Genomic DNA, 15,392 nt, shown 5'->3' on the forward strand with positions numbered 1-15,392 from the left:
GAAGCAAAATTAACCCTTATCTGACAAAGTTCAAATGTCACCATCAAGTTGGTTAAAACCAACTTTGCATCGTAACAAAAATACTTGATTTTCACAAAAATAAGCCGGTCAAAACTTTATTTACTCCATAAGCTTGAAAATAAGTCCCCACAAGAGGTAGGCTATTAAGAATATTATAAAATTTTGAGAGTCTGAATATCCTTCCTTGAGATGCATTCAACCTTATCTTACCAAGTCTTTGACATGCATGACCATTATGACCAGAGCTCCATTCTTGTAATGCAGTGATAGTTTGACTTGGCCACCAATCTGACCACTCTTTTGCTGTTGGTTGTTGGTAATGTACTCTCTGCAATGAGAAAGGAAACACTGCTTTTATTTTTTCCTTACCAAATTCACCATTTCATTTTTAGGGCAAAGCTGAATGTCAGGGGATGAAAATGGATGACGATGTTGGACAGTTCTATGCACTTTATTGGTACAAAAATTAGGGACGCACAAAAGACTTCATTTTGTGTGTTACATATTTGGTTATGTGTATTTTGAAAACATCCGTTCAGTGAAATGATCTATTCTGATTCTCTGAAGGTATACACAGAATGTTGAAGATGCCTTGTTTATCACCAAAGTTGAGTCCAAGATAAAACATTCTACATAGACTTCCAACATATTTGGAACAGTGATGAACAGGCTGGTTTCTTGCAACCATTATCAGTAAAATTCCGAGACTGAATTTTTTAAACATATGCACTCTACAGTACTTCAGCTTGCATACCGTAATACCTTTAAAGGGTGCCGGTATACACTGGGCAACAGATACTTTTGCACATTACATAAAAGGGTATGCAATTGCCAGCAGATACATTTGCATATTACCATAAAAGGGTATGCACAGGGCTGCAGATACATTTGCATATTGCCATAAAAAGGTATGCACTGTGTAGCAAATACATTTGCATATTACCATAAAGCCGTAGCAGTTACATTACATTGCATCTTATCATAAAAAGGTATGCACTGGGCAGTAGTTACATATGCCTTTTACCATAAAAGGTGTGAAATACAGATCATTTGCATACAGTCACTCATATTTATTATGAAACTGAGTTCACCAAACTCAAGATATGTAGGCAGTGATTTGTGAACTACAGAATGGCACACCAATAACTCCTTTCTGTGTTAACTTACCTTTAGGCCTGACCATGCTTATCAAATCTACATCCCTCTCATCTCGTAGCAATGGATGGAAGAAAGTGTACACCAGGTCACACTGGGAACAATTATGAATATATGAATGTTAGTATCATCACTGCAACTTGGCAAACCAATCTATGTTCACACAGTAATATACATTTGACCTGAAAGCAATTACTTTCATTCTACATAATTTGTTTACATTACATTGAACAAACTCCACTGTGACCACTTGAGATTAAACAGCTTGACTCTCAATTCAAATTGTTTCTTTTGACTTTGTGAACTCAATCGATTAGAAATACCAGAGCAATTTGTGTCTTCTCCAAAATAATATCTCTACTTGACTATATGACTTTTGTTGAGCATTTTTTCACAAATCAAACTGAAAGTAATCCAATATACGTATGAGAGGCTCAACTAGTTGTAAAGTTTGACTTGTAATGTCATCATTCCCATTGGTCAAAAATGCATGTTATACTCATTCAATAACTGTTACAAGAGTTAAAGAGATTAACTATTGAACTTTGTCTTAATTGCACAATCAGGGTGGAACCTTTCTCCTCTATACCCTGAAAATGGAACAACCCACACAATATAGAAGTAAACAGGATTAACCGATATGCAGCTCTAAAAGGGTTGACACTGACCTCGGACACCTCTGGCGCCATGTTCAACACTTCATCCAGCCACTTCTCAATTTCAATTTTCCTCCTCTCAGCAACCTGTTTGATATGGGTACGTCCAAGGGTGTGTGTGCTGGACAGTGTTGGTAGCCGAATTCTGGGAAACATGTCTGACAGCTTGTCGTCCAGTTCATGAAATTCACTGAATTTTCGGAAAATAAACGTTGGCTCCTTCTCCCCTACTCTGTTCACTTTAACAATGTACAACTGGAAAAGAAGAAATTTTGTTTTTACTTCTTGTGGCAAAAATCATTGATTGATCTGCAATACGAAGATGCATATGACTACAATCCATGAAAGAACCCACTGTGTTCCACTGGGTTCCATGAAAGAAGTTTCTGTTTGATTTTGTTTGATCCGCATTTGGGTTACTATATCATTCAATGCAAGATGAGAGGTACACGAATAGTCCAGATAGACAAAGAATCATTAGCATAAAATTTGAATACCAAAACAATGCTCATTATTATAATTTACATGACTGAATACTAATCACCCTCTTGCACTAAGAGTAAAAGATTAAAATGGCAGGTATCTCCTTTTCTTATGGAAGAAGACAGCACGTTAAAGAGATTACATTCAAGGTACTGTTGCCATATTTGCATATTAATAAACACACATCTGGCGACACCAAACCTACCAGCCATTTTTGGCATGTAAATGTTTATACTTACATAATGCTTGTCTGGATTGTATCTCTTCTGGTAGCCGAACACAGTAGCACTTTCTATCTTGCCGTCCGCTTCCCGTGTGAAGGTTTTCGGTGAAAAGGACAGTATGCCAGACTCCGCTGATGATCCGCTGAATCTCATCTGTGCCAAGTTATGGATGAAGAAGTTAATCTGTGTTGACTTTGCACCAAGACTGGCTTCAATTAGTCTGTAAGGGAGATGTAGTTTCTAAATCCCTAAAATTGTGATATCGATGCGATGTGGCTCTGTTTTATTTATTTATTAATGTATCATTTTACTTCATCATCAACATGGTAAATGTATATATCCACTTGCAGAATAAGGTACATGTCATGAAGAATTATAATCATTTGTCATAGGCATTTGATCCTTTCATTTTCATTTCCTTTTCATTATTTGACCATTGTTAACACTTTGAAGTTAATTTTTGTCACCTCATCACTAAAAATAAAACTAAGACTTTTTTCATGTTTTTCAGAAATTTTTGATCAAAAACTGTAGCCAACAGAAAATAATATCATTCACGTCCAAAATTATAACAAAAGTGATTGGAAAATATATAACCACTGTGTGAAATGTTGCAACAACATTTTGGTGGGAACAATTACAGCGCTGAAAGGGTAAAGGAGAGGTGAAATTTTTCTGTCCATGTAAAGAAAATTGAGTCTCAACTGAACTTCCTGCTGAGAGCTTTTGGGAGCCTGTTTCCAATAAAGGTGAAAAGTGTCGATCTCGTACCCTGTTCACCCCTAATTCAAAGTAAACAGGTCCACACTCACTATTGATAACAGAGGGTTTGGGTCAAACCAAGGCAGTGGAAGGGCTTATAACAGCTACATGTACCTACATACAGTACAACTCTGTCGTGTGGAACAATGAATTTGGACAACTACATAATGGGTTCAGGGATCCCTGTACATGATGTAGATCACTCAGGAAATAAAACTGGTTAAAGGAGGGGCACGCACTTCAAAGACATACTTCAAAAAGACCTGAAATGGAAGTAAAACCTGAAAAATTCACCAAATAGTGTAACTTCCAAGTCTGAAATGGTTGACATTCCACAGTCATTATGGGACAGGAATTACTGATACACCATACCTTGTAAACATGGCTGTAGATTCAGCATTTGATGCACTGGGTTTCAATGCATTGTGTACGTACTTGATGTCTTCTACATTAGCTAACTCTGCTATCCCAGAATTCAACATCTGTAGAGGGAATAATAATGGGATGATCAACACTCCTGATCATTGTTGTAACAATTAGTGTTATAATTGAACATCTTTGATGTTCAAAATCACATATTTTCAGCACACAACATTGTCTTGGAAGTTTTTAAAGATTATTAAGACCATAACATAGGACTATCACTTGATTTTCTTCAAAAAAAATCTTACTGATGTTTGGTATTTCTGTTGTACGGGCAGGCTGAAGCGGGATGCTTCATCTTATGGAAACTCTAGGAAAAATTCCATGGATTTGCTACTTAAGCACAATCAACTGATGTAAAGTGAACGACTAAAGTAGTAACTCTGAAACAGGGAAAAGACTTTTGTCATGTCTCAGTAAAAGAGATGGTTGTCCCTGTATCATCCACTTTCGGGAACTCTATGTTCTTTTTGAAATACAGCAATTGAGCAGAAACCCACCAGTCCAAAGAGACTGAAAAATAGATTAGCATGGCATCTGACGATGTTGAAGGCTTGACAGCAGAGGTCTACAAAATCATGGAATCTACTGCTTGGCTTGTCTCCACCATTGATCACGTACGCCATGTCTGATGTCAGAACAAATGGGGTACGATCCCTGAAAGGAAAATGCAGAATGGTGTGAAAACATTCAAATATCAAAATACAAGGCAGGTGAGAGGTAGTTGGTAGGTAAGGAAAGGCTAAAACGTACGAGTTCCACCACTTAAGAAGTCCTGCTTTTGTACTGCTCAGTTATTGAACTTGAAGGGAAAAATCCCTGTTGCATGAAATAAGCATGCCTATGACTGACTAGCACCTATAGAAGTTCAAATTCACTGTGTTTTTTTACCTTTGCCACCCTGAACATTGATATCACTTTGAATTCACAAAGGTCAACTTCACCCACAACATTACGAAATCAGGTATCCCCATAATTTTCACATATAAGATTGTGTGTTTTCAATTTTTTTCTGAAACAAACCTTGATGATACATTTAAAAGGTGTTCACAGTAATTTATACCAAGCTGCTCTGACTTGTATTAATTCTAATTTCAGAAAATTGAAGTTTCAAAGAAGTGTTCACGCAAGAAGTAACCTCTCTGAGGTCCAGTTGCCAAATTACCCACATTATCATCTTTTCAAACCTGTGTTATTCCTTTAATCTTACCTTTTAATGCTTCCAAACATCTGAGCATTTCCAAGGAATTTGCCGAAGTCAATGTGAAACATATGTCCCGTTGTTTTGACCATGATGTTATCGTTATGTCTGTCACCAATGCCAAGGACATAGGTTGCTACACAGTAACCAGCACAGGAATAGATGAAGTTATCTACTGCCTGTTATAGAGAACGTCACATTAAGACTTTGATCACTTTTTATCACAGTGGATATACACGCTTTTTGAATAAATCATTATTATTATTATTATTATTATTATTATTATTATTATTATTATTACAAGTTTAGGGGCTATAAGTATTATATAGAAATCTAATAACAGTTCATTGAAGCTGTGGGAATTCTGAAAAAGAGGTGTTGTTTATTTTAATTTTGTCAATAGGGGTGACTTCTAATTGTCGTACATATATTCTCTCCGCCCAGTTAGGTGTTCCTTTTGACATCACTACCCTTATGAATATTCATATACTTGCAAAAACTGACAGTCGCTGTGTCTGGCAGCGCCTGCTCACAGCTGCTGAGCTGCACAGCGTAGGCTTCGAATGCAGGCTTATCGTGGCAGTCGTGGGCATGTAGAAAACAAGGCACAGCGACTGTGGAGAGTCTATGCCAGTGTAATTGGCCTTGTAAACGTACCTTCAGCGTAGCATTTGTAGTTGTGGCGAAAACCATAAACCCTCTCCCTATGCTGACGTTGTTGGTTTTATTTTGTTCATGTGCATTAACTGTAAGCAATCAAGGAAGTTTTGGGATGGAAATAGAGCAAAGGCATGAGCTTCCATGAGATCTGTGCTACAGATATAACTTTACGCGTGCGCACTCTTTTGCCAGTGTAATCTGCCAATATGAGCGTGCGCAGTTGAGTGAACGTGCTCGTGAATGTGTAGTCTGCACACTACGTCTCGTGTCATTCAGCTTTGCATGTTGACAGAAACTGGAATTACTGCAGAGAATACTTTTCAGGACATCACATGTGAGTCTCTAAGGTAACAAGTAGGACGTTTAGGAAATCTTTTCAGAAAGTTCACGCCGCCTGTGGCCATTTTGTGGAGTATAAGCTTATAGTTATACATACCTGGAGCGTATACAGTATTTCTACTGTACAGTGTACATATTGCCGGATAATATGCGATGGAATTTTGCGTTTCACGTCGTTCAATCATTCAGATGGAAATGCTGCCCTTCTCCAAACTTTGAAAAAAACAGGGTTACAGATTTGGAATGCTAACAATTGTATATCAAGAATGACGTAATTTAATGAGAAGACATTTGTATTCGAGCACGGCTACAGTTTTTGATTCGAGAACTCTCATCATGATGGACCGTGGTTGTATTCAACAATCGAGAGGGCAAGGGTGAGTCGAACTTTTTCCTATGTCCATGTAGCACTTGTGCAAAAATAAGCGAATCCACAGGCCTTTGGCGAATCAATAAATGCGTTTTTCACCAAGCTGAAAGGTTGAAAGATCCGTCCGTCACTTTGGGACGAGGTAGATAAATGCAGTCAAACCCAGCTGGGCACATAATGTGACTTTGTTCTGGAAATTACAAAGACGACCGGCCGTGCGGTGGAACTTTGCAACAAAGTTTCAATATCTGAACTGACGTACTTGAATGACAGGCACAGGAAACGATGGCCAATAAAAACGCATTCTCGTTGCATTTTGATAATAATGTATCAATCACAATGACACAGAAATTATGCCTCCTCTCGGCAGAAGGGCCATGGCCAATTTTTAGCCCTGCTACAGTATGTCTCAGTGCTGAAAAGGCCATGTTGTTGTCAGGTTGTCATGGCGACTTTTAAAATTTGCATACAACTCTGAGAGTGAAACGGGTTGTTAATAGGTCACAAACTTTTGAGTCCCACTGTCGTCCATTATACCTGTTTCCTTGGGTATTAAAGGTGTGCAAGTATACACATCAAAAGACTAGAAAATTCACTTCATGGGCAGAATCTCGTAAAGTAGCCTTTTCTTGTCTGGTTAACGAAAACAGATACCCCTGATCTAAAATACGCATGGTTTTAAATAAAAAAAAACTGTGGTTACTTAATGGTTACCATGGCAACATGAAACAAAAATGAACATGGAGTTCATGCTGTGATAAATACACTTAGGAGAGCATTTGCATAGTAACTGGGATTACTTTTAATGGAATTTGGAAAAACTTTGAAATTTTAAAATGCAAATAGGTTACTATGTAAACATAGGGCAGTAAAAATGGATATCATGTTTTGTCTTTCTAACCCAAAATAACCCTTTGGTATAATATTTCTGTTGATTACTGGATTTTTACACTGAATATTTGGTCTTTCTAACCCAAAATATCCCTTTGATATAACATATTCTGTTGTTACTGGATTTTAGGTGGAATCTTTGAAAAACTGCTAATTTTTACTCCTGAATGGTTACCATGGAAACATCTCACATTAAAAGGAGTGTGATTTTTTTTGTGTGCTAACAAGAAAAACCCTTATTATCAATTTATGACATCAATCAATAGTTCTTTATAGGAATTAGGGAAAAAGTAACATTTTCAATCCCAAAATAGTTACCATGGCAACTCGAAACATTAAGATAAGTCTTGTTTTTGTGTTCTCTGACCCGAACTCCCCCACTAGGTAATTTTCATATCAATCAAAGTAACTTTTCATGGGATATTAGAAAAACTGAAATTTTCAAACCCTCAAATGGTTACCATGGAATATGGGGCACTGAAATCGATATCATATTGGTCTTTTCGACCCAAAATACCTTTATAGTGAAATTTTCATGGAAATTGAACCTATTATTATTTGCGTTATTATTTCTATATAATACTTATATTAATTATTAAGACTTTGTCAGTGGGTAAACTGATGTTAGAAAAGTGTGCAAGCAATTCTTTCTCTCCCAAGGGTTACAGGTTACAATGGCCAAGGGGAATTCTGTTAATCACATACCAATATTTTTTGCAGTCCCAATCTATCATTAAAAGTTTGATTCAATTTGTGAAATTGTTTGTTTTTACCATCTTACCAGTCTGAGGATGTTCACTCTTTGGAGTGTCAAAATCACACTCCCTATTGTAACTTGTTTGGACTTTCATCAAGTAATGCATTTGGAGATTTAATTGGCAGACAACAAATTTCACCAAAATTTACCCTTGCGAAAGACAGATTAAAACATTACCCTGCCGGTACATTGAAACTAGACAACTTTCACAAAGAACATTTTGTATTCATTATACATCTGATTACACCCATTGTATAGGAAATCCTGACAAAAACTAAAAAATGGCATTGTTTGACACACATTTTCTTCACAATTATCTCCCTTGCATTACAAAAGGCTTAAAAACTAAAACATATTGATGCAGACGATGTGTAGACATCATATATCGAACAAGTGTCATATGGAAATTTTTCTGACAACACACCAAATAACCAAACTGCCAGTAAATTTTGCTTCAGTTCATACTATGCTGGATTACAATTAAATGTTAATCTTGGGAGTATATTTGCATTTTTGTAATTAATCTATTTTGTATGAAAGATGACGCCCACAGAGAATCTGAATGTAATGAGTAGGAGGACTTTGCCCAGGGCAATTCAGCTACACCAGTATTCCAGTAGAGATGAATTCATTACCTTTTGGTATTCTGTTTCTGTTGGGTTATACTTCTGTAGCCAGTCTGCAAGTGGTCGATCCTTGAATGATCCAGTGACACCACGCTCTACTTGAATCTTACGCAGTGTCTCTGAGTCAGGAACCAACTCTACCAGACCTAGAGTGTAACGTGCATCAGTATATAGAAATCAAACTGAACGTGGCATTTTGGATATTGCAAATCAAAGTTACCTGTTCATCTTGATTCCATAAAACTGGTCCAAATCACCACTGCTAACAATGGATTTAGGCTAAATCATGGCGGTGAAAGTGTTAAATGACATCTCACTAAAAGTAATTTCAGATATCAGGGGTATTTGTGACATGGGTAACATTGCTGATGATAGAAAATCCATGAAATCATCATGCACATTCAGTGTAATATCTTGCAGGCATGCAATCTGCATCACGTGGTAGTGCGTCCAATGGTTGATGAAAATGAGCCTTGTTGACTTTCAATTTCAGATTTCTGATATCAAAATATAGATATGGTAGTTCTGTAAATGGTCTCCTCCCTGGACCCGCAGGTTAACTTTTACCAAGGTCCTTTATCTATGAAAATCTGTTGGCAGCCAGACAGTTGGTACAACTGAGATTTTTGTTTATCACTGTAAACTGAAGATTTACTTCAAAGGTCATTTGCAAGTGGTGCAAACTGTAGCCTGCATCCTAAGAGGTCATTAAATGTTAAAATCTTGGTAACACAGACGAAGTCTTTTGAATTCAGCTTGGCATATTGGTATTCACTTGCGTAAGGTAAATTGATGTATTGATGCAATAGTAATCACTCATCATTGATGTTGAATATTCAGAAAGGTCCACAACAACATCATCACGTACCTGAGTTTTGTCCAGTGGCCATACATCGGAAAGTGATCATTTTCAGGTCCATACCTTCTTTTCAGGTCCATGCTTCTTTCAGCCACAGTTTATCCATAAGTCTGATCATCTGTAACGTCAGCATGTCCTGACGAAGATCTTCCCCAGCCTGTCAAGTAGTCGATACATTTTAACAGAAAATAATCAATGCCTATGTCATATAATGTGAATTTGACTCTGACAAAATAAGTGTACATATAGGTCATTCAAAGAAACAAAAAATGGCAAATAAAAATTCCCCAAGCATTACTTGTACAAATCAGTGACTTATTCCCTGATATCTGTAACTGATTATTATTTGGAACATACTCTTTTTTCTGATATATTTATTGTCTTGATTATCATTTGAAATACTCAGATTCATTCATACAGGAGTATTATAGCACATTGAGATAAAGTTAAAATGCCATTTTGATCTGCCCTAGTGTTTGATCTATCCTAGTGTTTGGACAGACCATACATGCACGCTACACTTTGGGAAAAGTTTACAGAAATAATGCATGCAAAAGAGGGAAAATAACAATAAAGATGTGTCTGTTGCAATTGAGAAAGCATTGATGACAGTGTGTAATCATTGACGGTGAACATATTTATTTAGGCAATAATGCACCCCCTCCCGGTTCATAATGACGAAAGCAAACTTTGCACGACATAATGTACGAGGCGAAGCCGAGTACATTATGGAGTGCAAAGTTTGCTTGAGTCCATTATGGGCCGGGAGGGGGTGCATTATTGCTATTATTTTATAGTTTTGGCAATGCCAGTGAATTTGTAGTTGTAGAAAACGAATAAAAAAGGAAATTTTAACTGAGTTTGAAGCCAGTGAGCGTCGTCCAGCATGATCAGCCCTGACTCTGTACATATTACATGCACTCCACACTGCACAGTGCACTGCACTGAACACGCACGTTCAGCACAAAATAAAATGACCAGCACTTTCACGGTTCATTTTGAATTGAAAAACGATGTATTTTCGAAGGAAATGAAAAGTAACTGCATCCCTACCGTCTATATCAAACTTGAAATATCACCTTTAAATATCATGCCATTCAAAAAATCGACACGGTGAAATGCCAGAGATGAAGAAAACGGAATGTTCATGCATCGACATCAGTATGATCAGCGAGCTGCATGCCATGGTATCAGCTGATCAATACGATCATTATTATGTCGCTAGTAGTACAGCATTCATTGCAAACGATATCAACAGAGTTCAACATTGTTATTCAAATGTTTATATTTCAATAATAATTGTGTCTATAAATTTAATTTTCGATGGCTCCTTGAGAAGAGCTATTTTATTTCGGCGAACGACAGAACTTGACGTAAACGGGTGCTTGAAAGGTACAGTTGACAAACATACTAGAGGGTTTCGGTACCTTCGCGATATCGAGAACAAGGCAAGTAAAATCACAGACATGGAGAAAAAAAACGTTGAATGAAAGTTGTCTCCGATTACAGTCAGTGCATCACAATTAGGTGGCCGAGATGTTAGATCAACGGAGAGTCCACGGTCGTCATGATTGTTGGTAGTAGCTGACCTTGGACTGAGACTTTGAATGGCTCCGTAGTAATTTCCGTAGACACTTCCGGTCAAGGTTGATGACAGCTGCCGTTGTTGGCCCGTTTATGGCTGGTTCGAGTAGCCTTTCACGCTTGCATCGTTTACATGGCCACTGACATACATAATATGCCATGTGTCAAATCCAGTATCGTCTAGGAGTTTGCAAACGTACTGAGTTCTGTTTCACCTATAAGGCAACGAAGCGAACCATGTTGTAACAAACGTAGTAGTACAACCAGCGTATCGGACGGGGACTGCATGCTGAGCGCCAGCCAGACAGACGACAAGTGTGCGTTAGGACTCAAAAAATGTAATAAATCGTACAGTAAGACATTATTATCAATATTGTGAACCATTGTCAAGATTTATAGTTTTGTGTATTACATGGTTTATCCGATATTTCCCCTCCTTTTAAATGCGCAGTCCTTTTTTCGTTTTCCAAAAAAAACTTGCTCGCTGTGGGGCCGCAATGCTGAATAATGGAATACATTATCAGTAATAATGTATGGATATGACGTCACAAAATTCACTGGTATTGACAAAGCTATAATATAATCACAAATATGGAGCAGGGGTGAGGAGGGTGCTGGAGGAATTTCGATTGAAATTTTAATTTTTTGACGATCCTGCCTAATTACTTCAAAAATTTCAAACCTCTCTCTATATGGTCAAGCATTTGCAAGTTCCAACCCACTATCATATGACCAGATATTTATTAGGGGTGTACGCGCAGAAAAATATATAAACGCATTGCGCAGTTCTGTGATCAGATGTTAGGCACTACATATTCATTAGCTCACGTGTTCAAACGCATGAGCTTATATCGCAGCGATGTCTGTCTCTCTGTCCATCTGTGTGTCTGTCTCTCTGTCTGTCTCTCTGTGCGCCCGATATCTCAAAAGCAGCTCATCAGATCAGAATCAAATCTGGTACACAGATTATTTTAGAGAGTGGCAAGATGGCAAGGACTGGTTAGTTTTTGGTGGATATGGCTTGTATATATCATGCTCATTTACATGTTCAATATTTTTAGAAAAAAAACCCAGACATACAGTGAGAACGGCGGCGCAGAATCGGATGAGATCTTCTACAAATGTTGATCACACTAGGATTTATCCGCCAAGAAAAACTAAAAGGTGTGAAAAAGTTAATTGCTAATTTGCATACATGATGACCTTTGCGAATTAGGGATAAATCAGAATTGACTCAATCAAAATAAATGAAACTTGGTATGTTATTGAGGATACTATGGTTAAGGCCGCTTTATAAAAGTGTCGAGGGGGCTGGAGGAATTCAGAGGGGGGGGTTAGAAAATATTGGGGGTAGTTGGGGGGTGTTGAAAGTTTTGCTCTGCCTATAGGGTGGATCTGAAAATATTTTGGCTCCAAACATTTTGATGTCGTCCGATGGTACTAATGTCAGTAATAATTTAACAAAATCTAAAAAGTTTTGTCGCATTTTATATCTTTAATCACGAAAAATTTAAAAATGTATGAATGTATGAGTGCCATTGAATTTTCGTTAGAACAACAAGTTGGCCTTGTAATGGCGTAGGAGCTGCAACTGTTGAGAATTGTTACAATATTTCTATGCAATGTATCAAACACAGTTTCTTGGTGTCACTGTACAGCATGCTGAAAAACAATATCAGTTTGTCAACAAAGCCCGTTTGTCTAAATAGTGGTGATAATTGAAGTAGAGTTCAGACTGAAAGTTATTTGTCAATGATACAAATGCATTGTACACGTAGGTTGTTTTCTGCAAGCTGAATACTGGACAGATTAACATGCTCTAGGAAGTAGAACAAGAACGCAATTGTATAAACTGACAAAAAATATTGTCTAAATACAAAATTATTACAATTACTGCTCTGCTACTGCATACTGGCAGTGACAGTGCTCTCTCTGACTCTGATGTAGTTTAAGAAGAGTTTCGGTCATAGGACACTCAATTGACAGTGAAACATACATGTACTTGTACACAAGATCCGGCCAGAGAGCAACACAGACAAGACTAGGGGATTAACAGTTACCATGGATATTTGAATTCTGGCACATGAGAACTCTCAACAGCGTGTTCATTTTTAGCCGGATGCCGGCCAAATTGACCGGCTACTTTCGTATTTTGGCCGGCTACTTTACAGCACTGCTTCGCTCTCTGGCCCGGAAATTCTGGTTTTGATAACAATAATTAGATTTTTTGGTGGTCTTGCAAGCCGCAGATAATATTTCAGAAGTGCCGATGTGGCTATATGTAGTCTAGCAATTTACGCGGTGAACTTGTTGCTATCACTGTAGTACCGCGATCAGCGAACGTGTTGTACTATACACTGGGCATCGCTCTCGAGGTCAACCTCGCTCGCCCGATCACAGCCCCGAATTATTCCGACGTTCACATCGGGTATAGCCGAAAATTGGACTAACATACAATTACGTTATGCCCGCGAATAGCCGACCATTTCCGAATGAAGCCGACTTTTGTTTCGCTCAAACGCGGAAGAGAAAGTCGACGCTTGAGAGCTTTGGTTTTCTGCGTAAGGGTAGGGCCTAGTCTGATGGGTTTGGTAGGTTTTTGATCAATCTAAAGCGACCACAAGTTACTGAGTCTCACTGTTCATACTTTCGAAACGCCACGTCAATCTATCCATGGTCGATCACGATGTCAATATTCAACTCAAGTCGATCGACATCGCGCTTTGTGGAGGGGCTGTGGTTGTGTGCATCGCGGAAGAGAAAGTCGACGCTTGAAAACTTTGATTTTGTGACTTTGTCTGTTGGTTATGGGAGGTTTAGGTCAAATCTAAATAAACAAAAAATTACTTGGCCTCACTTTTCGTACTTTTGAAACGCTACGTCGATCACAGTGTCAAATTTCAGGTCGACCGATATCGCGTTGTGTGTACTGTGTTACAATTGACTACCAGTGTAGTACAGGCTGGCGTTCAGTGTCGTTATAGTTTGAGGTTTTATCAAACATGAACACTAAAATTTAGCTCTCTTTTTCAATTATATTCAACATCAGCAAAAAGTCAATAATCAGCTCGCGGATTCGTTTTATTGTGAAATTAGTACAGTGAATTAAAATCACTGAAAATTGTGTTCCTACAATTCATTGAATTGAATAAACTCTTTGATTTTACTGTATCTTCAATCAAGTTTATTTAAATCAGTAAAACACTTTGTACAGCCAGGCTGGTCAGGATTCTAGCGGATCGTTACCTGGGTTGTGAAAACCCTAGGCCCAATTCTACGATGTATTTCAAAATGTTTGTTCAAGTCATGAGCTAAACATAATTCTGCACAACAGTCTGGTATTATCCTTGTCAACTGAATGTAGTTGACAGGCCCAAGTGATATCAAATTAATTTTTCTGACTTTTTTAAAACTTTATCCCTTGAAAACATGTTGTAATTGGCAATGATAATGATTATTCTGTATGCTGAAACGGTCTTTAATACTGTACAAGAATGCATAAATTACTCCAAAATGTCTTCAAAATTTAAAAATTCTTGCCCACCCCCGTTCCTGAAACCCTCCCCTTTGTGTATGTTGAAATAGCCTTTTATACACTGTATAAGAATGCATGAAATTGCTCAGAAATGTCTTCAAATTTAAAAATAATCCTTAACACTCTCATGCTGAAATGGTTTTTCATACAGTACAATAATGCATGAAATTACTCCAAAATGTCTTCAAATTTTAAAAATTTCTTGCTTTCAGGGAGGGACCCCTCCCTGAACCCTCCCTCCTGTGTGTATGTTGGAATAGCCTTTTATACACTGTATAAGAATGCTTGAAATTGCTTAGAACTATCTCTCCCCCCCCCCCCCCCCCGCCCAGGGAACCTGGTTGCACACATTAGCTAACCGCCTACTTTTCTGAATTTTCCGCCTACTTCAAAAATTTTTGAGAACCCTGCTCAAACATTAGAGAAAAAGATGGGGTCAACAAGCTTGATCTTATATAAATGTACAATGAAAGTCACAGTTTTCTCAAATCACTTAAAATCAATATATAAAACCATTCATTTCAAGTTCATATAGTGAATGCAATTTTCACATCTCATCGTACATTAACACAAAAGTAAAACTTTGAACATTAAAGACCCTTATTTAAATTAAACCAGATATGAACTGAAAATGCTCACGTTTCATTATATATTGCATTATATATAAATTTGAATCTTTGCCACATGTTTGCAACTGCATTGAAAGTAATATGATCAGTATAATGAACAATATTCACCGCCGATTAATTCTAAAAGTTCATGAAGTATACAAATATGTAATTAGCTGAAATAAAAATATAAAGTTCTTTGACTTCTGTCATTGTATCACCACTTTATATAGCAGGT

At 37.5% G+C, this 15,392-nt stretch overlaps 2 protein-coding genes across 2 annotated transcripts in view; one reads left to right on the forward strand and one right to left on the reverse strand.

Moving 5' to 3' along the window:
- The window catches only part of LOC139137925 (nucleobindin-2-like), a 608,701-nt gene that overhangs the window by 465,962 nt on the left and 127,347 nt on the right, over positions 1–15,392 (forward strand). The gene's annotated exons all lie outside the window — the stretch shown is intronic.
- The window catches only part of LOC139144966 (phosphatidylinositol 4-phosphate 3-kinase C2 domain-containing subunit alpha-like), a 34,134-nt gene that overhangs the window by 1,873 nt on the left and 16,869 nt on the right, over positions 1–15,392 (reverse strand). Inside the window, 9 exon segments of the mRNA XM_070715823.1 lie at positions 232–345; positions 1,202–1,270; positions 1,845–2,087; positions 2,555–2,759; positions 3,674–3,783; positions 4,225–4,381; positions 4,935–5,104; positions 8,578–8,714; positions 9,437–9,584. Coding sequence (XP_070571924.1) covers positions 232–345; positions 1,202–1,270; positions 1,845–2,087; positions 2,555–2,759; positions 3,674–3,783; positions 4,225–4,381; positions 4,935–5,104; positions 8,578–8,714; positions 9,437–9,584 — 1,353 coding nt within the window.

Source organism: Ptychodera flava, chromosome 1 (assembly GCF_041260155.1).
Source record: "Ptychodera flava strain L36383 chromosome 1, AS_Pfla_20210202, whole genome shotgun sequence".
Taxonomy (NCBI): Eukaryota; Metazoa; Hemichordata; class Enteropneusta; family Ptychoderidae; genus Ptychodera; species Ptychodera flava.